General features: G+C 45.5%; 1 protein-coding gene across 1 annotated transcript in view; it reads left to right on the top strand.

Annotated features, from left to right (window-relative positions):
- Nucleotides 1–654: 654 nt before the first annotated feature.
- Nucleotides 655–24106, top strand: part of LOC147617301 (glycerol-3-phosphate dehydrogenase SDP6, mitochondrial-like) — a 39849-nt gene continuing 16397 nt past the window's right edge. Inside the window, exons 1-3 of the mRNA XM_086776949.1 lie at nucleotides 655–1310; nucleotides 1475–1948; nucleotides 6472–6803. Of these exons, the coding sequence (XP_086633075.1) occupies nucleotides 944–1310; nucleotides 1475–1948; nucleotides 6472–6803 (1173 nt within the window). The 5' untranslated portion in view covers nucleotides 655–943. The remainder of the gene's footprint in view (nucleotides 1311–1474; nucleotides 1949–6471; nucleotides 6804–24106) is intronic.

The raw sequence follows: 24106 nt of genomic DNA, 5'->3' as shown, positions 1-24106 counted from the left end.
ATGTACGACTGTTGGTGGATTGATTTGACCTGCATAGAGCGGACACTTCCAAGAATGCCCATGGTGTAGCATAGACCTGATGCTCCCCCAAAATGCCCCTGGTGTAGCCCTTGTACCATCTACCATTCCATTAGTGCACATGACCTGCATAGACCTAACGCTCCCCAAAATGCCCCTGGTGTAGCCCTTGTACTATGTACTATCTACCATTCCATTAGTGCACATGCGCCATTGTATCCTCTCTAGATACAATATGCAATGTCCCTCTCAACAGTTCTCAAGGCTTCTTTCATAAGAGCACATGAGCACACCTTCACTAATTCTCTAGTTATGTTGTTGGACAAATCATGCTTCACATGGAAGGAACATTTTCTCATTAGACATGTTACTAGGACAGAGGGGCACTAATCTTAGGTGCTCTACATACTAAGTGGAAAAAGGGGGCAAGCTCCCCTGTCCATCTACTGTTCGCAAAATGACAAGGAATGTTAGTTGGAAACGTCGTCAACTAAGGGGCAAAGGGGGGTGCAAACCCGCCTCCATTGAGAAAAGGGAGGCAGAGTTGTAAACACCCTCAACTTAATGCATTATTTGAGCCCACGTTTGCTTCATGTTTTTCTTTATTACTAATAGTGGTTTCCTTTATTGTTAGACCTGTGAAGTTAATTGTGCCTCAGTCAAAACGCCACTTTTAGGGAGCGAAGATTCCCCACCTCACCGCCACCTTCGCTTGGTTGCTTGCTTGCACGGTCTCTCGTCCGCCATAGCCATTGCCTAACCTTGATAGCATTGCATCTTTATTAGGGTTCTCTACCATGACCTGAGCAGCCGAAACCTCTGTGGCTGCTTTTGGGTTTTCCCCTCTCCTTGTTACTTGCTTTTTTTGGGTGGGTGTACGATCATCAGAGGCATGGCGTACCTCTTTCATTGATCCAGTAAGAAGATGTTCAGAAGGGCTAGAAAGCTGTTGGTGGGCGGCTCTGTGGTGGCAGCGGCGGCGGCCCTCAGCTGCTTTGTGGTTGGCCCGGAGTTTCATTTGTGGGCGAGCTCGGAGCAGCAGGCAGCGGTGAGCAGATGGAAGAGCCGCGTGGAGGCGCTGGGTGGCGTGGTGCCCGCCAGGGAGGCGCAGCGCTCCGTCCTGGCCGGCAGCAGCCCTGCGTCCCCCCTAGACCTCCTTGTGATCGGCGGCGGCGCCACGGGGTGTGGCGTTGCCCTTGATGCCGCCACCCGGGGCCTAAGGGTCGGTCTTGTCGAGAGAGATGACTTCTCGTCCGGCACCTCCTCGCGCTCCACCAAGTTAGTCCATGGAGGTAAGCTCTTGAAAACCAATAAAACCTATGCCTGTAATGTAGGTTTTGATCACATAAATACGATTTAACCTTTCAATTTCTCTGTGTGATGGGTGTTGTACATGCATCAACCATGTACTGTAGATTAGTATTCATTGTCGAACCCATGTTTGATGCTTGACCAGGGGTACGCTATTTGGAAAAGGCCGTTTTTCAGTTGGATTTGGGGCAGCTCAAGCTCGTCTTCCATGCTTTAGACGAGCGTTACCACATGCTTCGAAATGCACCTCATCTTTGCGCCCCTTTGGCCATCATGACCCCTTGCTATGAGCTATGGGAAATACCATACTACTGGGCAGGTCTCAAGTTTTACGATTTAGTAGCAGGGCGACAACTCCTACATCTTTCGAGGTTTTACTCTGCACAACAATCGAAAGCTCTTTTCCCTACTTTATCGCAGAATGATCATGGGAGGAGTCTGAAGGGCACAGTTGTGTATTACGATGGGCAGTTCAATGATAGCCGATTCAACATTGCACTTGCTTGCACAGCTGCCTTGGCGGGAGCGGCTGTGCTGAACCATGCTGAGGCATTGGCACTTTACAAGGATGATATAACTGGCTGTGTCACAGGAGCTCGTGTTCATGATCATCTCACAGGTACTTGTCATTTGATTGTTTGACATTTGTCAATGCTCAATTCTTTAAATTTTTGGCTCTGACGAATCAAAAGCTATCCTCCTCATCTGGAAATCTTTTAAACACACATGCCCAACACTTCATCTCTCTCCCACGCAGAATGTATGCGCACACACATGCATGCGTGGTGCATGCACAAGCATACTTTCTTATAAAAGAGGAGGAGTTTTCAAGCTAATAGACTGTTTGTAAAACTGATAAAAATTTGATAGGGATTCATGATTGAGCTCCTACTTTGAATTATGTAAGATTAAACTTCAGATAAAAGGGTAAATGCCAAAACTGATAGAAACTTGGTTGGGATCATGATCGAGCTTCTATTTTGAATAATATAAGATTGTAATAGTTAACTCTTAAGATTCATGATCAAATACAGATAAAAGGGTTTCGCTTTTGATGCAGCCTGTTTTATATGCTTTTGATGCAGCCTGTTTTATATGCTTTCAGCGCACATTGAACGTTTTTGCGATCAAGGTGTTGTAGCTATTTTGAAGTAGCAGAACTAGTTTTATAAACTTCATGAGCTTACATTGCAAGCCTCCTAGTGTATCCCAATAACCCTGCATTGCCTTCACACACATACTTAATGAAAGTGAGTATGGGCTGGTTTTAGACATTTTTGGGCTTGAAGGGGGACTGATTGGGGAATCTCCCCCGTAGTAAGACATGGTGTCCCATACCCCTAGGCCACACCCTAGAGGTGTTGTTGCGGTGAGCATCCCCGATGGGCCATGCTCAACGATGAACATCCCCAATGGGCAATGCTCAATGTCAAGACCAGATGATCGTAATAACTTCTGAGTCTAGGTTTCACTTTTATAGGCCATTGGGCTTTATAATTAGCCCTAGTGCTTTTATAAGCTCTAAACCTTATAATCACTTATCACTGTGCCTCCACTTATAAGCCTCTCCCCACGTTAGGGATATCTTTCCACTAGGCGCCCCATGTTCACTTCTAACTTGATCCCGCGCCAGCGTGCACTTGTCCTGAGTGTAACAATGAGGCTAGTGTGCACCTGTCCTGAGTGTAACAACAAGGCTCCTTATACTTGGACAGATTTAGAGGACTCCTACACTCAAGCCGCATTGGGAGAGTTATGACCTTTGATTCAAAAGACAATTTGGCACAGACCTTGGCACTCGTACAGGAGGGGCCAGATCTCCCACTTCTTTGGGTTATTCTTACATGGTGGCCTCCCCATTAATTAGTGGAGAGCTACTTTTGGAGCAGACTCTGCTTGCCCTCGATGCCTAGTAGCTTTTGAGACAGTACAACATTGCATATGGTTGTGTAGAGCCGCCCAAAGGATTTGGTGGTTTATAGCTCAACTTATGTGTAGATTGAGGAGAGATACCATTTATGTTACTTGGGGTGCTATTGCTTGGCTCACTTAGTGTGGTCCACAAATATTATTTGATGGATTTGGACATTGCCATGATTATATGCAGAGGTGTGGCCCAACGTTGCATGCTATTAGATATTCCTGATTCACACTATAGATCACTTCCCTAGAGGATGGATACTACTAGGGAGATCATTGCCAGTATCAAAGCTTGGCAGATTTGGAGGGCCGTATGCATAGAGGCTATTGAGGGCATTCAGATATATGACACTCGGTGCATTTGTGTTGTATGGGGAGATATTATTCACACTCTTATGGCCACATGGGCTTGTATATAGGGACAATCTAGATCTGCGCAAGTAAAAAGCGCACTGTTTTCACAAGGGAGCGGGATTAAGGGATCTTTTTCTTATCGACCCCCACAAGACTTTATCGTGAAGGATTGTCCGAGGACCTTGGAGGAGCAATCCGAGGAGCGGCTTCTTAAGAACTCAAGGAGGTGGCTTCTTCAGAACCCGAGGATGAGTGTGAAGGAGATGCATGTGTACGCGTCTTAGCTGTTTTCATTTCTTAGCTTGAGCACACACCCATGGAGCTTCATTGCATTAGGCCATAGGTACGAATAGAGCAAGTTTTCAACCAAATCTCCGAGGGATAGTTTGCACAGTAGCCGTTCGCACTAAGCGGAGAAGCTTTGGCTTTAGTGGCGGTCGCTTCAATTTCTCGGGTCATTGAGGAGGACTCTTCTCTCCTGTCGTTTTCATTGGGTGGAGTATCTTCAGTGTTTGATGTCATGGAGGCACCACAAGGGGACATATCATCAGATTTGCCTTTGTCCCGAGAGGACAGGCCATTGGGTATATCTTCACAGTACATAGTTTTCTTGGAGATTGTACCGACAACAACCAGGGTTTTGACTTCAGTGTATCAGTGGATGTATTTCTTAGAGTATGTTGCATAGGGCACGGGTGGATTAGACATACAGGAATGATGGAAACTGTAAATTGGTGTAGTGTTTCTGAGGAGGATTGTTCTTGGTTCTACTTTCTCCTTTCAAGTTGCATTGGGGCTGGTGGAGCCAGTGCAAGCAGTTCTTGTACTCCATCTGAGCAGATGCGTTGGAGCTTGGATAGCGGGAGTTTGCTAGGCCATTCTTTGCAATGTTCTTCTGTGGGCTATGAGAGGATACCCGGCTGTGAGCAGCGTTTTTTATGGACGGTTGGACATACGGAAAGTGCTTGATCAGGTAGAATTTGGTCATCCGCAGGTTTCTTTGTATGTCTTTGTGCTGACGCAACGAGGAAGGAATGTGAGCCTTCTTCACACTGGACGCAAAGTGGTCTCGCAGTGTTTGGATCTTGGGTAGCTTGGATGAGCAGTGCTTGGATGTTCTCCTTTTATGGACGGGCTATGGACATCGTGCAGGTGTGGACAGCTGCAATGCAAGTGGGGAGAATGTGACACACCTCACTTGTAAGATAGCATGTACAGGATTGTGGGCAGGTGCATGTGCCAGATGGCAGTGACAGCAATGATGACATGGCAGAGATGACGTGGCAGGTAGTTGTACGGGCTGTAGTTGACGTTTTCACTCAGCCATATCCATTGTAGTAGATATTCAATTGTACTACTTCTTTCTTGTAATATAGATAGTAGTTTTAGGACTCTTGTGTGTGCTGTATATGTGATTCCATTGCACTCTTCTCTGTATCTCTGAAAACTCTAGCACATAGGCACAAGTGCTCTACACGTGAGGTAGTCTTTGCCGCTTGAAACCTTTGCACTCCCAAGGTATCGTATGGTTCTCTTGATTTATGGCAGCTCCGCCGATGCAGACCCCACATACACTTAAACATGGATAGTTGATGCAAATCAGGGACATGATCAGAGATCAAAGCTTTCTTCAAGTTATTGGAGGCTTTCCTCTCTGTACTCATATCTAGAGGCTTACTTCTTCTTGGTTTAATCATGCAAGGGTGAGGCTATATGCATTAAATGCCGGATACAACGTTGATAGTATGAACATAGCTCCAAAAAGCTCTGTATCTCATGGACTGATTTCAACTCAGGCCACTCCTAAATGGCTTTGAGCTTTACAGAATCCTTCCGTTGCCCATGCTTGAACACATTATGCCCTAGACATTGTGTCTCGGATCTCAGTAAGCAAGAATTCACTTTTTTTAGCATTGTTTCCCGGACAATCTATCATGCTGAAATAAGTAGATCCATTGATCTGATCCTATATGTCATCAATTTTGGTTAATGGGAAAAGGATTTCTAATGGTCACCTTTTTTAATGGCATGGCAGTATGTAAATATCTTGTGTTTGAGAAGGGCCGGTGGAGCGTTAATGTAGACTACCAGGTCTGATGAGCCCCTTTGCCCCTAGTGGTTCCTGGCACTCACAGTCTATTAAGCGGGGGATCCTGAGGATGTGGTCATATCAATAAATAACAATTCTGGATGGTTAATAAGTACAGTCTGAATTCTATTATGAGGATCCAGTGCCAACTAGCTACATCGATATCAGATTCATTCGCATCAAAAAGTCATGTTGTTGGATCTTGGGGTTGGGTGATCAGGCTGTCTTTATTGATGTGCAGTAGTTGTTCCTTCATTATGGTCCAACATGAACAAATTTGAAAAACACGGCCTGCTGCACCTGCATTGTCCTCTGTTTATTTAATTTGGGTGAAAAAGGAGGTGTTCTCATTCATGAAGTATGGGTACCACCCTTTGGGACATCACATAATCAACCTCAGAGCTACTTGGGGCCTTTTGGACATCACATAATCAACCTCAGAGCTACTTGGGGAGGCAATTGTTTATCTGGTTCTTAAACTTTTGCTGCAGTTAGAGAGGTTGTTTACATGGGTTTAGTATTTAGAAAGTATGCACTTTGAAGTATGATGTGTCTATACATGTCTACTTGCTGCCAAAAGAAACTGCCACTTTTCCCTGCTGGAATCTCTATTACATTGATAAGCAGATCATTGATGAACCACAGCGACATACATTTATGACAAGTGAATCTCAGGGTTCACATTGCTTTTGAATGATGAGTGTGGTAGAGAAGAGATTTTACAATTAGGATAGGATGGTTGTGGGAAAATAATTTAATTTTTTGCTTGACTTTTTCAGGAAATGAGTTTGATGTCCACGCGAAAGTAATTGTGAATGCTGCTGGTCCTTTTTGTGATGAAGTACGACAAATTGCTGATAAAAATTTGAAACCTCTCATTTCTCCAAGCAGTGGTGTGCATGTTGTTCTTCCAGACTACTACTCTCCTGATGGAATGGGGCTGATTGTACCCAAAACAAAGGATGAAAGAGTAGTATTTATGCTCCCATGGCTTGGGAAAACATTGGCTGGTACGACTGATTCAAGCACTCACATCACAATGCTTCCTGAGCCACATGAGGAGGAGATTCAGTTTATCTTGGATGCTATAAGTGACTACTTGTGTGTCAAGGTAACAATGTCTTCATTTGCTTAAGTTTCTTTCTTCTGTCGAACAGCTAGCCTTAGTTTTGGACCTTCCATTCGTTATTTTTTGTTGGATTATAATCTCTCTCTCTCTCTCTCTCTCTCTCTCTCTCTCTCTCTCCCAAATTCAGAGACACTGCCTCCCACTAGAATTTCTTGGGCAAGAGAGAAGCACTATGGGGCTTGAAAAACTACGTGAGGATTATCTTACTCCTTTGCAAGTAAAGCGGAGGAAGATTGCCATGGTGAAGGTACATGAGGTTTGCAATGCAGGAAAATGGGCTGTCTTGTGACGGCAAGATTATTATCATGGACCACCATCTTAAATAGGGGTGTGGGTCTATGGGGCCGCATATACATTTAGCATGGCTGCATGGAAGTGCATTGGCACGTTATGGTTGGGCCCAGGGAGGCTTTACAAAAACATACACAGGAAGAGATATGATGTTTTAATACTGGTACTTTTTTTCTTTTTCTTTTTCTTTTTCTTTTTGGGGGGGGGAAGGGGGGGATTCGGAAACAAAGGTCTAAGATTTCGCAGAAGTAGAAATGGGACATCATGCAAGAGTAGGACATCCAGAATTCCGAACAAACCCAATAGTGTAATATTGCAATAAAAGGAGATTTGTGTTGTGCTGGTTTCGGAGAGAAAAAGGCACCATCTAATTGAAAGCTGTCCTCTAACCAACAGTCTCTTTCCAAGCACCAACAACACCAAGGAATAGTTCATCTACATGAGTAAGAAACTGACGTATTTCCACTGGTCGCTTCCGTTTCTAGGGTCTAGGGTGTAGGAGGTGTGGCAATTTTTTAAAAGTCCATAGTTGATTATGGACTTTTCTATGAGGCTGGCACAGAGATACAGCTACATGGATATACAGATGTTGATTAGGCTGGTAGTGTTGCAAACAGGAGATCTATCAGCGGCTTTATGCTTTCTTTTGGGAGCGTTGTTGTCAGTTGGAGCAACAAGAAACAACAGTTGCCTTGTCGAGTACAGAGGTGAGTACAGGGACACTGTAATAACAGTTTGTGAGGTATGAACATTACAACAAGAAAACAATTCTCTATACATCGAGCAACATATGCTTAGTTCTGTGAGTGTAAATGTAAGAAATCCTAGAAATGTATGGGATGTTGATTCGGATACTTCTAACCACATGATCAATCATGGAAAGTGGTTTAGAGATATGTTAAACATTGAAAAACTAGGATATGTGGAAATAGGTGATGATACTACATATCCTATTGTGCATGTTGATAAGGTGCCATTAGGATGGCAAAATGAAGTACTTGGCTAATGTACTCCATGTTCCAAACATTGCAAAGACTTAGTCAATTGGAAAAACGATTGAGCAGGATCTACAAGTGAGGTTTAATCTTCAGGGATGTTATATAGAAGATGTCAATAACCAGTGATACGTGGTTTGCAGAGGGAAAAACAATTGGAAGAATGTTTACATTGGTTGTAAACATGCTTGAAATTGCACATGGTATGAGTGTGATTGCAGACATTGACATAATACATTTGGCATAAGCGTATTGGTCATGTTAATACCTAGTGGGTTGAAAAATAGATAGGCCCAAAGCATTGTTTTATAGATTTGCTGAAGTTCAAAGTGGATGGAATACACAAGGTATGTGAAGCATGCCAATTGGGAAATCAATCTAAGCATGCGATTCCACCTGATAGGAATGTGAGTCAAAGACCTCTAGATGTTGTGCATTCTAATGTTTTGGGACCAACAAAGACGGCTTCAATCCGAGGATGCTAGTATTATGTGTCGTTGATTGATGATCATACTAAGAAGGTGTGCGTTTACTTCATGAAAGAGAAAAGTAAAGTGTTTATGCACTTTCAGAGAAAAACTGAGGATGTATCACCATTTGGTCTTGATCCCTTGACTTCTTGACCGACAGTGCCCAGGATTAGGGTTAAGGACTTAGCCAAGGCGTGGAGACCTGGAGGGTTAACACGTGGGCTAAGGGCGCTAGCAAGAAGAGGTCTAGATTGGCTAAGAGCTTATAATTAATAGCTTGGGGCTAATAATTCCTAAAAGCTTATAAATAAAGCAAGGGCTAATAATAGCCGGATTATTACTATATAAGTGACCTTGGGGTTACTTATTAGACACAAGAGGTCGAGTAGTCCCACGGTGACCTGGGGCTACCAAGGAAGCGTGCACAGGATCGTGTGGCCATGGAGCTGCAAGGTGGGCGGTTTGGCCTAATCGTATGGGATGCTAGGTTGGGGTCATCGGTACCAAGTAGGCTTGCGGCAATTAGACATCTAGCTTGGGGGTGGTTCGAGGAGCTGAACCTACAGCTTGGTGGTGAGTCACTAGCCACAATCCATCGTAGTCATGCGATGCATACGATGATGTATGATGATGTCGGGTCTATGAAACCTCGTTAGGGTTTCGATTCTTGGTCAGTTAATGCTTGGGCGTGGTCTATGAAGACCTTACATTGGTATCAAAGTTTGGATGTGACAATCATGTGGGTGTGTGATGGAAAAAGCTCAAGCCAGACTTGGAGTTGATCAAGTTTAAAGAGGGACGAGTTATTTTTAATGTTGAATATAAAAAGGGGTTGGAGTTTTAAAAAAAAGCATGAAAAGCTTTTTCTTGTGCTAAAGGGAGGGGGGGGGTATTTTAAGACCTAGATTTTTAAGAAAGCACAAAATTAAAGTTGGCTTTTTATAACCTCACTTGCTCCTATAAATTCAACCTTTCCCTCTATTGTTGGATCATACTTGTAGGTTTATGTGGGCTTGGATAAACATCTTCTCCCATTGCTGCAAACCTGCATACCTCGTCCTCGCCCTCTCATCTACCTTAAAGTCCTTTCTCTAACCTTTCACTTCTTTCTGGGCCGTAACTCATTACCTTTTTGCCATTGTTGGGCACGCCCGTTTCGTGTGCACTATATGGAGTCAGTGGGCAGTAATTCCGTGAAGTCATTCGACAGTAACGACGTGGAGTCGGTCAGCTGGGATGACTTCAAGCACGTAAAGCCATCGGGATGCCTAGGATTTTACGGGTCACTAACAGTAAGGCTGGAAGATAAACAGGAGCACGATATCTAGGATCCCTTGAGGGAAGGTAGTGTTAGGCCCAAGCTTGATGGGTGCTTCATGAATTCGCCAACTGATGACCGCAGGGTGTCACGTGGTGTCAAGAGGCTATGGCTAGGTGGGCTTCAAGTTTGAATCCGCACACACATTGGTGGGTTCAAGAGTGGCTCAATAGTCTTGACTTCACAGACTCTTAAGTTGTGACGCTCATTTTTGAATACTGTAAAACCCCTAATTAGTAATTCTTAAAAGGTCTTTGTTGAACTATGATGAAATCTACTTAGAATTGTACATGAGAGAGACAAGAAATTTTGCTTCTCGGTCTTAGACTAGATGTCTTGACCAGTTTTGATGGTTGGATTGGTTGATACTCCGGGGTGGACACAGTTCGACAACGTTATTTTCATTCCACGACATTGAAGTCATGTGGATTGTCCACATGTTCGAACTCATGAACATGTTAGTGGTGGAATAAAACACAATCTCCGTGTAGTCTTGGATGAGGATTGGACAGAGGAGGTCTTGTATTGGAAGTACATGGCACTAGGACTTGGTTGTGTATTCAATGACTAGTGTTTGCTGACAACTAATGCAGAATTCCATTTGGTATGACGGTTGAGTTGTCCTCTGAGTCTATGCTAGGGTTGTTACGGTGGAGCATGTTGCACTTTGTGACTAGATGTCCTATTGGGATTCGGCTCTTGGGTGAGAGTTGGATCGATAGTAAAACAATTTGATCTCTGTAGCAGGGTCTATAAGAGGAGTCTTACACTAGCCTAGGTAAGAGGTAGTAGACTTGAGTAGATGCTATGGACGGATGTCCGGATCCGGGGATTCGCTTACATTGGCTTGTCTCCTTATGCATTCACAAGGATGTCAATTGAATAGAAGGGGGAAGTATGTTACGTTGTGACAGGCCTAGAAATAGGGCTAGGGGCATGTGCTAACGCAAGATTAGGGTTAAGGGCTTAGCTGGGGCGTGGTGACCTAGAGGGTGTGGGCTGAGGGTGCTAGCAAGAAGAGGTCTAGATTGGTTAAGAGCTTATAATTAATAGATTGAGGCTAATAATGGCTAAAAGCTTATAAATAAAGAAAGGGACCTTAGGCTTGGGGATGGTTTGAGGTGATGAACACACGGTTGGGTGGTGAATCGCTAGCCACAATCCATCGTGGTCATGCGATGCGTATGCCGATGTCGGGTCTATGAAACCTCGTTAGGGTTTTAGTTCTAGGTCAAATAATCCTTGGGCGTGGTCTATGTGGAGACCTTACATAACACTCAGTTAACCACCAAAGCCATGGAGGCCAAATCTAGCTTCCTCAAACACTAATGAAGAAGCTTCTTCCTTATGCTCATGCTAGTGTTGCATAGGTTGCCAATGAGGAGATAGCTCAAGTGGTAAAGGTGCTCTACTAGGACCAAGAGTTCCTGGGCTCAAAACCCCACAAGGTGCTTTCTCGGCGGCATTGCCTACGAGCGAAAAAAAAAGCACCTATGGCAGGCACCTACGGGCGGTGGAAAACGATAACTACGGGAGGATCTTGGGCCTAAGGCTAGTTGGAAAAAAATAAAATTGTTGCGCAACGGACCTGGCATCCACGATAATTGACAGTGCAACCTCTCTTAGTCCAAGTAAAGCCAACTTAATAACTCTTTGATAATTACTAACCCAGAATCCAACAGATTTGTGCCAATTTATGATGGCTCTTGTTGCTAGACAAAATTCATCCAAGACAGTCCAAAATGAGCACAAACATAAATAGTAGGCCTCTAGGAACATAGCAATATCATTAGCCAACTCAGAGTCCAAGAGCACCTCCTCCCTGTGCAAAGGCAACCTCAATCTAGAAAATCCACTAGCGGAGTGAAGAAAGATGCTCATAGCCCAAAAATCAGTAGCCCAAAAAATCAATAAAACAGGTTGTTTGAGCTGCTGATGTCATCATTCTACTGCATGGAGGTCTATTCACTGTTGCATGGACAGATTCTTTATTGTACCAACCTTGGGTGCTCAGCTGAATCTCTATTACTCCTGCTTCAAAAGTGTTCGAGATGGCAACTTGCCAGTGGTGAGTAGAATGGACGAGTGGTGAAAGCAGTAGACAAGGAATAGAGAAAGAGAGGAATGTTGGGCGGTGTGAGACTGGCGAGTTCTTGAGAGATCCACCCTAGTTGGGAGTGAAGCTTGGCTTGGGCGGAGGTTGTCCTTACCCTTGCTGCTGAGTGGATTGGGCAGGGCATTGTTTGTCTTTGTTTTCATATTATACTTGGAAATTTGGTCCAAGGCACCCTCAATCTTGTACTTGCAATTCTTTATTGAAATATAAAATTCTTAAAAAGTGGGGCCGGTCCGTTCTGGTCCTAGTGGTGTGTACTTGTGTTGTTTGATTAAGTGGTAATCTGGCGTTATTCTCATTAATGTGTTTAATTACGAGATTAAGGCTCTCGTAATCTGCTGCATTACATTGGTATCAGAGCCAAGGTTTCCTTCCCGTTTTGGTGGAAGAGGTCTTATCTCGTGTTAAGCATTTACTAAGTGGTTTTAATCAAGGATTGCCAGCCAGTGAACTTCAAGTATAGCTGCTACTCTGGAGGCCAACATCGCTGTTAACTTGGAGTTGGATCGTCCATATGTGGGTGGAATGCACTCGAAAAATTCAACTTTGTCCTAATTATCATACACTACCCTCTAAAAATGACTTGTGAACTTGGCATCACGCCAACTTAATGTAGATCTCTGTTGGATCGTCCATCTGTGGGTGGAATGCACTCGAAAAATTCAACTTAGTCCCAATTATCATACACTACCCTCCAAAAATGACTTGTGAACTTGGCATCACGGTCTGATACTATTGTCCTAGGTATTCTATCGATTGGTATGTGCAAGTCAACCAGGGTATTCAGCCCAAGTCTCCCTTATATAAGGGCCACTCCAGCCCATGGATTAGGACCTGACATTTCTACAAACTGTTGAGGCTTGTGCGTAGCTGTCATGTGCATGCACATGGACATGCTTAATCCTTGATTAGCAACAGATAAACATCAGGATTTGAGCAGTATATTCTATCACAGGCTTGAGGAGGGCTAGAGGTGGGACTAGAACCCTATTGGCTAGGCTTAGGAGGGCATGTACTTCCAGTTGGCAGCATGAATAATATTTAGTGTCCATGGAACTGGCCAACAGCTGGTCGGCCAGTTGATTATTCTTCCAAAGGCCTATAAAAGGCACCTTGTTGCTCATTGTCAGGCATCTCTCTCCCAAGTGGAGATTGGTCATAGCTAGGCTTTTTGTTATCCTTTTGGGAAGGCCAAAGGCCACAGCACATGTACCTTTTTGTACTATACGATTATCTCTCTCTCTATTCTCTATCTACATTGATTGTTCTTGCATCAAGAGTTCCTATGCAGTGCGTAGGGCTGAAAGAAGACTAGCCAGAGCTTTCGCATGTCACATTGGTATATCAGAGCATTAGGCTCTGCTATGCTAAGTGTTGTTGGTGTCCCATAAGAAGTGCACATGTCCAAGGAGAGTAATTGAGCATGTGTCAAGACCCCCAGAAGCTGGTTGGTGTCAGACAAACCCAAGGGGAGGTTTCATGAGAGTTGGTAGCCGATTGGGGCTGCCCAAGAAGCTTTTATGAAGCACTCCAAGGGATGAAGTTCATCCAAGGGGTGGAGCCAAGGGTGTCAGGATTAGTTTTCAAGACAAAGGATTCATGTTTGTGTTTAGGGATAGGGCAAGAAGGCAAGGGGACAAAGTGGAACAGATGCACAAATGCACAGATCTCTACATTAGATTTGGAGTGGAATTAGAGTCGGGGAAGGATGACAAGTTTGGGTGAGAGACCATGTGGAGACAGGGGATGATGATAGTCATCCATAGTCAAAGGTTGGAATTTAGCAGGAGGGGGTGTCATGCGCATGCACATGGACATGCTTAAGCCCATGCTAATCCCTAATTGGCAGCAGATAGATTTGAGGAGTATATTCTGTCAACACAAGCTTGAGGAGAGCTAGAGGTGGACCAAAACACTGTCAGCCAAGCTTAGGAGGGCATGTACTTTAGTCGGTAGTATGAATAATATTTAGTGTCCATGGAACTAACCGATAGCAGGTTGGACAGTTGATTGTTCTTCCAAAGGCCTGTAAAAAGCACCTTGTTGCTCATTGTTAGGCATCTCTCTCCCAAGTGGAGATCGGTCATAGCTAGGCTTTTTATTATCCCTTTGGGATGGCCAAAAGCCACAGAACATGTACCTTTTTGTACTATATGAATATAATGAATACACAACAATTTCTCTCTCTATATTCTTTGTCTATGTTGATTGTTCTTGCATCAAGAGTTCCTATGCAGTGCTTAGGGCTGAAAGAAGATTACCTAGAGCTTTCACATGCTACAATTGTTGGGTCGGGGAGGATACCTATAGCACAACCCTAATGCGCACACACCGAGATAGAAACACAGAAGAGAGAGAGAGAGAGAGAGAGAGAGAGAGAGAGAGTGAGGCGTTGGAAAGTGTGTACTTGATAATAATAAGATGTGCAAGTACAAGTACAATATAACCTAGGGCTAAGTGCCCAACACACATAAGTGTGTTCACACGGGAAAAAACCTATGTCTAGTCATAGGGAAAAAATGCCCGTGAGTAGGTTTGTTCACACTAGAACTTCCTAGAGGACCAGATGGTCAACAAACCCCCCTGAATTGAACAGTGTGAACGGAAACAGGGTGTAGCGAACTGTCATGTGCACAGTGTGTATCTACCGTGTGCTACATGCACACAAGACTAGCTTCGAGGTTTGGGGAAGCTTGGAGCTAGGCAGGTTGATTGGCGAGCTGAGTTAGGGATAGACTAACGGGCGGACACCCAAGTATGGACGGGCGGGCGTCCAAGTGTGGACGCCCGCAAGAGCCTATAAAAGGGTGGCCAAGGTTAGTCATTAGTCATATAGAGTCTTGCGTGATTTGTGAGAGCTCTATGGTCAGGAGCCTGGATCTAGTGCAGACGTGCACCTGCTTCAGGCAGCCAAGGCCGGCAGCAGTCTCGAGGCCCGCGAGGGTAGCTTCGTGGCGGTATGGGACGTCGCGAGGTAGAGATTGGTCGGTACGTCCATCTAGTTAGCTCAGCTCGTGGCTCGGTGGGGACAGCCAAGTCTGTGGGCTTGCCCACGGCACGGTTGTCGTGGTTGGGAGGTGAGTCAGGCCTGCACCCCCTTCTTGTTTTTTTGTTTGTTTGCAGGTTTCGAGTCTCGTACTAGGAACGTTCCACGAGGAGATCCTATGGGGATTTGACAGTGGTATCAGAGCGTGCCTCGTGAACGAGCAAGTCAGTAGGTAGAGAAGATGAGGTCGAAAATAGGTATGTGTTCAAGAAGCTTGCTGTTTTGTTTATGCATACTACTGTTTTTTCAGATTGGTATGTTGCTTTTTCATCAAAGAAACCCGTGATGAGGGAGTAGGTGGTTTAGAAGGGTTGTTTTGCTTTGCAAGAAGAAGGTTGGGTGTGTTTGTGCAGTTGCATCATGAACAGTTGAGAGAGAGAAAAAAAAAAGCACGTTGGCTTTTGTTTGAAAGAGAAAGAGAGAGAGAGAGCAAGAGAAGCGATCGTTGGCTATGCATCGTCGGGTGCTGGCCGGGTATAGTTGTACTGCCGGCTGTGGTAGGCGCAAGCGAATTTACGGCCCGGCTATGCAGGCGGCTAGGCCTATGTAGGCTGCCATGCTGGCAGGCGCCCAGGCCTACGCCGGCACGTGGCCAGGCCTACGCAGGTAGCCGTGCGCAGGCGGCCAAGCCTAGGCGCAGGCTGGTGCAGACAGCCATGGACACCCGAGCGAAGGCGGCGCTGGCAGCAAGGCAGGCCGGCGGTGCTAAATCCAGGAGAGGAGAGAAAAAAAAAACCAGTAAAAGCATTCACGTCAAATTCAGCTTGCTTTTTTTTTTGGATTAAACTTTTTTTTAAAAAGAGTTTAAAGATCTCCTTAAGGTTTAAAGGTGTTTTTTTTTTAAGAAAACAGAATATATATATATATATATATATATATATATATAAAACACAAAAGCAAAAGCTCAAGTTGCTTTTGGGGAAGCTTATATAAACCCCTTAAGTGGACTTCTTGCCACACATCTGTCAAGTTTTCAAGCTCTCAAGTTCTCTAGCACTTTCTTGTGCAAGATCGAATTTTCTCTCCACTTACCCTCTTCACGATGTCGACCCAAGAATCCGAGTTGGAGCCCCTTATCGAACGCGAAGGCTTGCCGGCTATCGATGCTGATCTTTTTGATGATTATGTGTCAAAATCAGATTTCCAAGAGTTCAAAGTTGCTCTCGAAGCTTCTTCTTCGGAACGTTAGGCACAAATCGCCGCCCAGATGCAAGCTTTGCAGAACTCCATCTCTCTTTTGACCACTACACTATCTACTCTTTCGGGTATGGATACCTTGGCCTTTGCTTTAGGCCCCAACATTACTCTGGAACAGTTCGGGGACGAGAAAAAGCAGCGTACCAAGGAGATCGTGGACACTTGGCTACATAAGTGGCAAGTCCATTTTCAGTTTTATCCATATGATGATGGAAAAAAGATCCAGGTAGCAGCAGGTTTCCTCTCAGGCAAAGCTTTGCTTTGGTGGAGGAAACTCAACCCTAAGCCAACGACTTGGGCACAATTCGAAGATGTCTTCAAGAAGGAATTCCTCAAGAAAGAGGATGATTATGATGTTGTTGCCCGGTTTACAGCTTTGACCATGACCTCGCAGCACCTCACTTATGAGGTCTACCTCCAGAAGTTTCAGGACTTGCAGATGAAAGCTACAAAGATGGATACTCTTTTGGGGTTCTTCATAGCCGGTACAGACTCATACCGTTTACAGGTTAAAAATAACAAATGCAAAACTTTGGACGAGGCCATTCATTCAGCTCGTATCTATGATGATACAATGATCTCTTCCAAGTCTAAACCCGTTACCGAGCAGGGGGAACAAGCATAAAAGAAAGTTCTCCGCACCAATGGCTAACACGACTGAAGGAATGTCTTCGGACCAGAAGCTCAAGAAAGTGGGACGTTGTTCCATCTGCGAAGAAAAAGGACACATGCGTAATGAGTGCTCGAAGCAAAAGGGTGCAAAGACCAACGCAGGATCCAAGCCAAAGGCAGCTAACCAGTTGTCTTTGACAGGTACGTTAGTTACTGTCATGTGCACAGTGGGTATCTACCGTGTGCTATACGCATGCAAGACTAGTTTCGAGGCTTGGGGAAGCTTGGAACTAGGCAGGCTGATTGACGAGCTGAGTTAGGGATATACTAACGGGCGGGCACCCAATTATGGACGGGCGGGCAGCCAAGTGTGGACGCCCGATGACCGGCCAAGAGCCTATAAAAGAGTGGCCAAGGTTAGTTATTGGAATATAGAGAGTCTCGCGAGTTTGTGAGAGCTCTATGGTCTTGGAGCCTGGATCTAGTGCAGACGTGCACCTGCTTTATGTAGCCGAGGCCGGCAGCAATCTCGAGGCCCGCGAGCGCAGCTTCGTGGCGGTATGGGACGTCACGAGGAGGAGATTGGTCGGTACGTCGTCCTAGTTAGCTCAGCTCGTGGCTCGGTGGGGACAGCCAAGACTGTGGGCTCGCCCACGGCTGTCATGGTTGGGAGGTGAGTCAGGCCTGCACCCCCTTGCTTGTTTGTTTGTTCGTTTGTTGCAGGATTCGAGTTTCGAACCAAGAAAAAAAAAAAAGCAAAACAGCAAGCGTGTGCGCCCAGCTTGATTCGGCGCTTTGCTTTTTTGTTTTACTTATTATTATTATTATTATTTTTTTAACAAAAGTCGAGGGTCCCTAAGGTTTCCAAGGTTTAAAAGTGTTTTATTTTTTTTAAGACAAGAGAATATATATATATATATATATATATATATATATATATTCATTTATTCAAGAAAAAAAAAACACAAAAGCTAAAGCAAAAGCTAAGCATAGCTTTTCGAGATTTTTTTTTTTGGCTTTTGGGAAACCTTTATAAACTCCCTCACGTGGGCTTCTTGCCACACATCTCTCGAGTTCTCGAGTTCTCAAGTTCTCAAGTTTTCAAGCTCTCAAGCTCTCGAGTTCGCTCGCACTTTCATTGTGCAAAGATCGAATTTTCTCTCCACGTACCCTCTTCACGATGTCGACCCAAGAATCAGAGTTGGAGCTCCTCGTGGAACGCGAAGACTTGCCGGCTACGGAAGGCACTGATGCCGATCTTTTTGACGAGTTTGTGTCAAAATTAGATTTCCAAGAGTTCAAAGTAGCTCTCGAAGCTTCTTCGACGGAACGTCAGGCACAAATCGCAGCCCAGATGCAGGCTTTGCAGAACTCCATCGCTCTATTGACCACTACCCTCTCTACTTTCTCGGGAATGGATACCTTGGCTTCTGCTTTAGGCCCCAATATTACTCCGGAACCGTTCGGGGGCGAGCAAAAGCAAAGAACCAAGGAGATCGTGGACACTTGGCTACACAAGTGGCAAGTTCACTTTCAGTTTCATCCATATGATGATGGAAAGAAGATACAGTTAGCAGCAGGTTTCCTGTCCGGCAAAGCTTTGCTTTGGTGGAAGGAACTGAACCCAAAGCCAATGACTTGGGCACAATTTGAAGACATTTTCAAGAAAGAATTCCTCAAGAAAGAGGATGATTATGATGTTGTAGCTCGATTTTCAGCTTTGACCATGACCTCGCAGCACCTCACTTATGAGGTCTACCTCCAGAAATTTCGTGACTTGCAGATGAAGGCTACAAAGATGGATCCTACTACTCTTTTAGGGTTTTTCGTAGCTGGTTTACCAGACTCGTACCGATTACAGGTTAAAAATAACAAATGTAAAACTTTGGACGAGGCCATTCATTCAGCTCGTATCTATGATGATACGATGGTCTCTTCCAAGTCGAAACCCGTTACCGAGCAGGGGAACAAGCATAAAAGAAAGTTCTCCGCACCTATGGCTAACACGACTGAAGGCAAGTCTTCGGACCAACCTTCGAAGAATACAAGTTCGACACCAGCCAAGAAGAAACGACTCCTTAGGGCTTTAAAGCTCAAGAAGGAAGGACGTTGTTTTATCTACGAAGAAAAAGGACACATGCGTAATGAGTGCCCAAAGCAAAAGGGTACCAAGTCAAACCCAGGACCCAAGCCAAAGGCAGCTAACCAGTTGTCTTTGACAGGTACGTCAATTACTGTACTTTCTCGCCCTAGTACTTGTTCTGATTGTCTGTTCAATTCTAAGGTATTTGGCATGCATGATCTTCTCCGAGTTTATGGAGAAGTGAATGGCCATAAAATTCACATTCTTTTAGACCCTGGCAGTTCGCATAACTTTGTTAACTACAAACTTGTGCAGAAATTGAGTCTTGATACGACACTTAGCGACCATACCTATGAGGTACGTCTACCTGCGGGAAGACAAGTTTGGGATCGCAAGGTGGAGATGCTTCCAATCCAGATTCAGGACTACAAAGACACTTTGGAATGCTATGTTATGCATCTGGAAAATGTAGACTTGTTATTAGGGATTGAGTGGTTTAAGACTCTTGATGTCCAGATAGATTGGTCTAGTCATACTTTTTCTTTTCAGCATAGGGACACCAAGTATAGTATTTTAGGTGATTGTATCCATCCCTCTCAGGGACCTCTTGTAAATACTATTGATTTTGGAAATATAATGGATTCTTCTTTGTATACCGCTTTCCATTGTATATTGATTCCACTTTCTTCTTTTCTCATCCCTTCCATGGATGTGAATGAATTAAGTGTGTTTAAAAGCAAAGAATTACAGAAGATACTTGATTCGTTTCAAGACGTATTTCCTAAGGAACTGCCATCGGGTTTACCACCTCAACGGGCAGTAGATCATCGTATTGACTTGATCCCTGGTGCTCATCCTGTGAGTATTCCACCTTATAGGATGAGCCAAGCTGAGAAAGATGAGTTGGCTAAACAACTCGAAGATTATTTGAGGATGGGCCAGATCCGTCCAAGTAAATCACCTTGGGGTGCACCTGTGTTGCTTAGGAGAAAGAAGGACAATACTTGGAGAATGTGTATAGATTACAAAAGATTGAACAAGCTGACTATTAAGAACCGTTATCCTCTCCCTAGATCAGATGACCTAATTGACCGGTTAGCAGGAACGAAATATTTCACGAAGATAGATTTACGTACTGGCTATCACCAGATACGTATTCATGAAAGGCATGTCAAAAGAACCGCCTTTCGGACTAGGTATGGCCATTACGAGTTGTCACGTGCATCCCGCACTTGGATGCCACGTAGACATTTCTGTACAGAAGGTGCAGGACCTGGGATGGTGAACTGGTCCCATGTGAGCCCAGTCCGGGAGACGAGTCAGCCAGGGATCCATCTCAGTCGTCCGAGGTCAGGTGTGCATTGTCCTGCACAGGAAGCAGTGCCAGTCCGCGCTGTGAGTCTCCCTCTGGAATGATGTCAGATGTGCTGAGTATCTGGTTTGCAACTGGATGCCAGGCCTCTGTAGGCATGTAGGTTGCATGTAGAGATGGGGCCAGGCCATAGGGCTACCCCAGTGCACTTGCACTTGTAGTATGGGCATGGGGGAGGTGTAGAACCACCCCCAAGGGGCCAGGAGAGCCTAAGTTTTGCCCACCAGCCAAGGCATGGGGTTGGAGGGGCTGTCGGCCAGCTGTACTACTGCTGGACAGGCAGCCGTCTGGGTCCAAAGCCCTAAACAGCAGGCGGCCAGATGTAGGGGCAGTCCCCACACCCATGCATAGCATGCCCAGCAGCCAGGGTGCTGTCCAGAAGCATGCGCAGAATGGCCAGATTATTGCCTAGTGTGAAAGCAGCAGTTATTAAAGTGTGAAAGTATTTTATTAAAATACTCAGTCGTGGAGCTTCCTGAAGCCAGCCGACTGGATGAAGGGAGGGGTATAAAAGCCCAGCCAAGAATTCATTGTAGTCATCTCATAATTCACCAAGAGCTCCAAGCAACCAAGGGCCAGGACAGCCAAGAACATTGCTAAAGCAAAGGGGTGAAGGACTGAAGGTCAAGGGCAGGATTTCCAGCCAAGAAAAGGTCAAGTACTTTTTATTTGTTTCAGATTTACATCATTCTAATAAAGCAAATACACCATCCGTGGTGGGGGCCCTACAGAGGGTAATTGGGACCCAATACTGTGTCCTTCTCCATCTCCCCCTTCTCTCTCTATTTTTCTGCACATCGCCTTTCAGTTTGTGCGTTAATTCCGTCGCGAAAAGAGTGCTGTTTTCTGAGTTTTGAAGTACCGATCCTTCTCCGAAGCTTCCGCATATTACAGTGGTATCAGAGCTCACTTCAAGGACAAAGATTCAGCAAAGAAAACCAGAAAATTTTTCGCTCGTGTGGTTGGTTTTTAGACGCCGGTGGACTACCCTTTTCGGAGTGACTCCTGTCCCTCGAAGGACGGTTGGTTTAAGAAGCCATGCGACGAGTGGAACACGAGCATTACCTCCGAGCTTTGGACGCCAGATTGACACCGGCGGCGCCCTCGAATCATTTTCCCGAGAAAATGAATTTCAGTAAGTATAATGGTAAACTCGATCCCACTACTCTGTATTCATGGTTACATCAATTTGAAGCTTACTTTGCCGCAGTTAGGAAATCAGATATTGACAAAGTGATCTTAGCCAGTTGGTATTTGGAAGGTGAGGCCATTCCTTGGTGGACTCAGTGGGCTCATGCCCACACCAGATCAGGTATGGCAGCTTATGGGTGGGACGAGTTCGTCCGTGACCTTAAGCAGCGGTTTTTACCGCCCCACTACCTTGAGCGACTCGAAGACGAGTTCAGGGGTGCGCGTCAGAATGCGCAACCAGTCCTTCAGTTTGCCAATAGAATTTCGACCTTGTGTCTACAATTAGGCTTATCTGATGCGGACAAGAAAGGGCAGGTTTTGTATGGCCTGGACACGCACATCCAATGGGAGGTGCGTATGTTTAGACCAGCCACCTTTGAGGACGCACTCTCGCTTGCGCAGAGTGCAGAAATGAAACACAATGGTGGCAAGCCCAAGACTTCCCAGCCGGCTTCTCCCAAGGCTAACACCTCGGGGGGCAAAAGCCAGAACCAGACGGGGTCTTCCCCAGGACACAGCCCGGGAGCCTCTGGCTCCAAGAACTCGAACAATGCGTCTAAGCTTACTCCAGACCAGAAAGCGAAGGCAGGCAAGACAGGTGGCAAGTTGAGTGCTGAGGAGCTTGCTCAGTACAGGAAGGAGGGTAGATGTTACTTTTGTCACACAAAAGGACATACTTCTCGGGATTGTCCGAAGAAGCCTCCAAAGGCCGCCGCCGCCTCCACAGCTTCCGTGGTGAGCACAGCTCCCACACAGACCCCAGCGGCTACCCCTAGTTCTTCAACCCCCGGTGCTTCAGTTGGAGCAATTATTAGCCGGGAGCTCGAAGATAAGCAGAAGGGCGCCCATGACCAGGAGTATGAGCGCAACGAATTGCTCAAGTCCTTTGGCTACATAGGTGGCCAGAGAGTCGTTGTCTTGTTTGACAGCGGTAGCACGGAGGATGTGATCACGGAAGAGGCCGCTAGGCGTGCCCGTTTCGAGCTAACTCCGGTGGACAAACAAGTTGAGGGTTTTAGCACAGGTATGACAACGAGCGTCAAGTATGAAGCTCTAGGTGCTAAATTAGTGATTCAGGGCATAGAGTTTGTGCGTGACTTTATGGTTGCCCCTCTTGTAGGAGCAGACATAATTTTGGGTATCCAGTGGTTTCACAAGTTTCTTCCTGATGTCAAGTGGGACAAGCACACGTTCCAGATTGATCGGAATGTGTCAAACACCCCCGTGACCATTAAGTGTGAGCCAGGTATTCCAAACTTTCCGCTCATAAGCCACTTGCAGGCTAAGCGAGCAGTCAGGAAAGGCGCACAGTGTGCGATGATTTACACCCAGATAGCCCAGACGGTGGCCAGTGCTTCCGAGAAGTACTCGGTTCTCCATGAAAAGTTCCAGAAGATTTTTCTTCGGGACAATCTCTCTCCCCAGCTCCCCCCGTCCAGACCGGAGGATCACAAGATTGACCTCCTCCCAGGCTCGGAACCCCCGAGCAAGTTCCCGTATCGCCTTTCTAAGGCAATGGAATCGGAGTTGGACCGCCAACTCCAAGAATTGTTGCAAGCTGGCTTCATCCGCCCCAGCGTGTCGCCATTTGCAGCACCGATCTTATTTGTCAAGAAGAAAGATGGGTCTTCTCGGTTGTGTGTCGATTATCGTGCACTCAACAAGCTGACTATCAAGAGCAGATTCCCGATGCCTCGAATTGACTATATTCTCGAGAGGCTGAATGGAGCTAAGGTGTTCTCTAAATTGGATTTAAAGAGTGGGTACCACCAGGTTCGGATTGTTGAGGGGGACATCCCCAAGACAGCTTTCCGTACAAAACGGGCCCACTATGAATTTGTGGTTATGCCATTTGGATTGACGAACGCCCCAGCTACATTTAACCGCATGATGATGCGTATTTTCCGGGAGTTGATTGGAGTGTGTGTGTTCATATTTCTGGACGACATACTCATATTTTCAGCTACAGTTGAGCAGCATGACATTGATGTGGAGAAAGTCCTTAGGTTGCTGGAAAGCAACGAGCTCTATGTCAATGAAAAGAAGTCAGAATTTTATCTGTTCCAGGTACATTACTTGGGATATATAATCAGTGCCAAAGGCATTCGACTTGATCCGGCTAAAGTGGCCGAGATTGTTAACTGGGAAGTACCTCAGACTGCTTATGACATTAGATCATTTGTGGGTATATGCCAGGCATATTCCACCCACATTGACAAGTTTTCTGATCTCTCGGCAGACCTCACCGATCTGCTAAAGGGAGTGAAAACAAGGAGGCAAAAGATTCGAATGACTCCACGAGCGTTGGAGGCATTCCAGAACCTCAAGGTGGCTTTGTCAGAAGCGCCTTGCTTAGCCCTTGCCTCGTGGGACGAACCATTTCAGGTGATCACCGATGCGAGTAACATCGCAATTGGAGGTGTATTGCAACAGAATGGTCATCCAGTAGCTTACATGTCTCGTAAGTTACTGCCCGCCGAAAAGAATTACTCAGTCTATGATCGTGAACTCCTAGCAGTCATTCAGGCCTTGAAACATTGGAAACATTTCCTGTATGGCCGTGACTTCGAGGTCCGCACTGACCATCAGGCATT

Source organism: Cibotium barometz, chromosome 37 (assembly GCF_041138505.1).
Source record: "Cibotium barometz isolate CiBa-2024 chromosome 37, ASM4113850v1, whole genome shotgun sequence".
Classification (NCBI taxonomy): Eukaryota; Viridiplantae; Streptophyta; class Polypodiopsida; order Cyatheales; family Cibotiaceae; genus Cibotium; species Cibotium barometz.
Note: the sequence above shows the minus strand (reverse complement) of the source record. Positions and strands in the feature narration are given on the sequence as shown.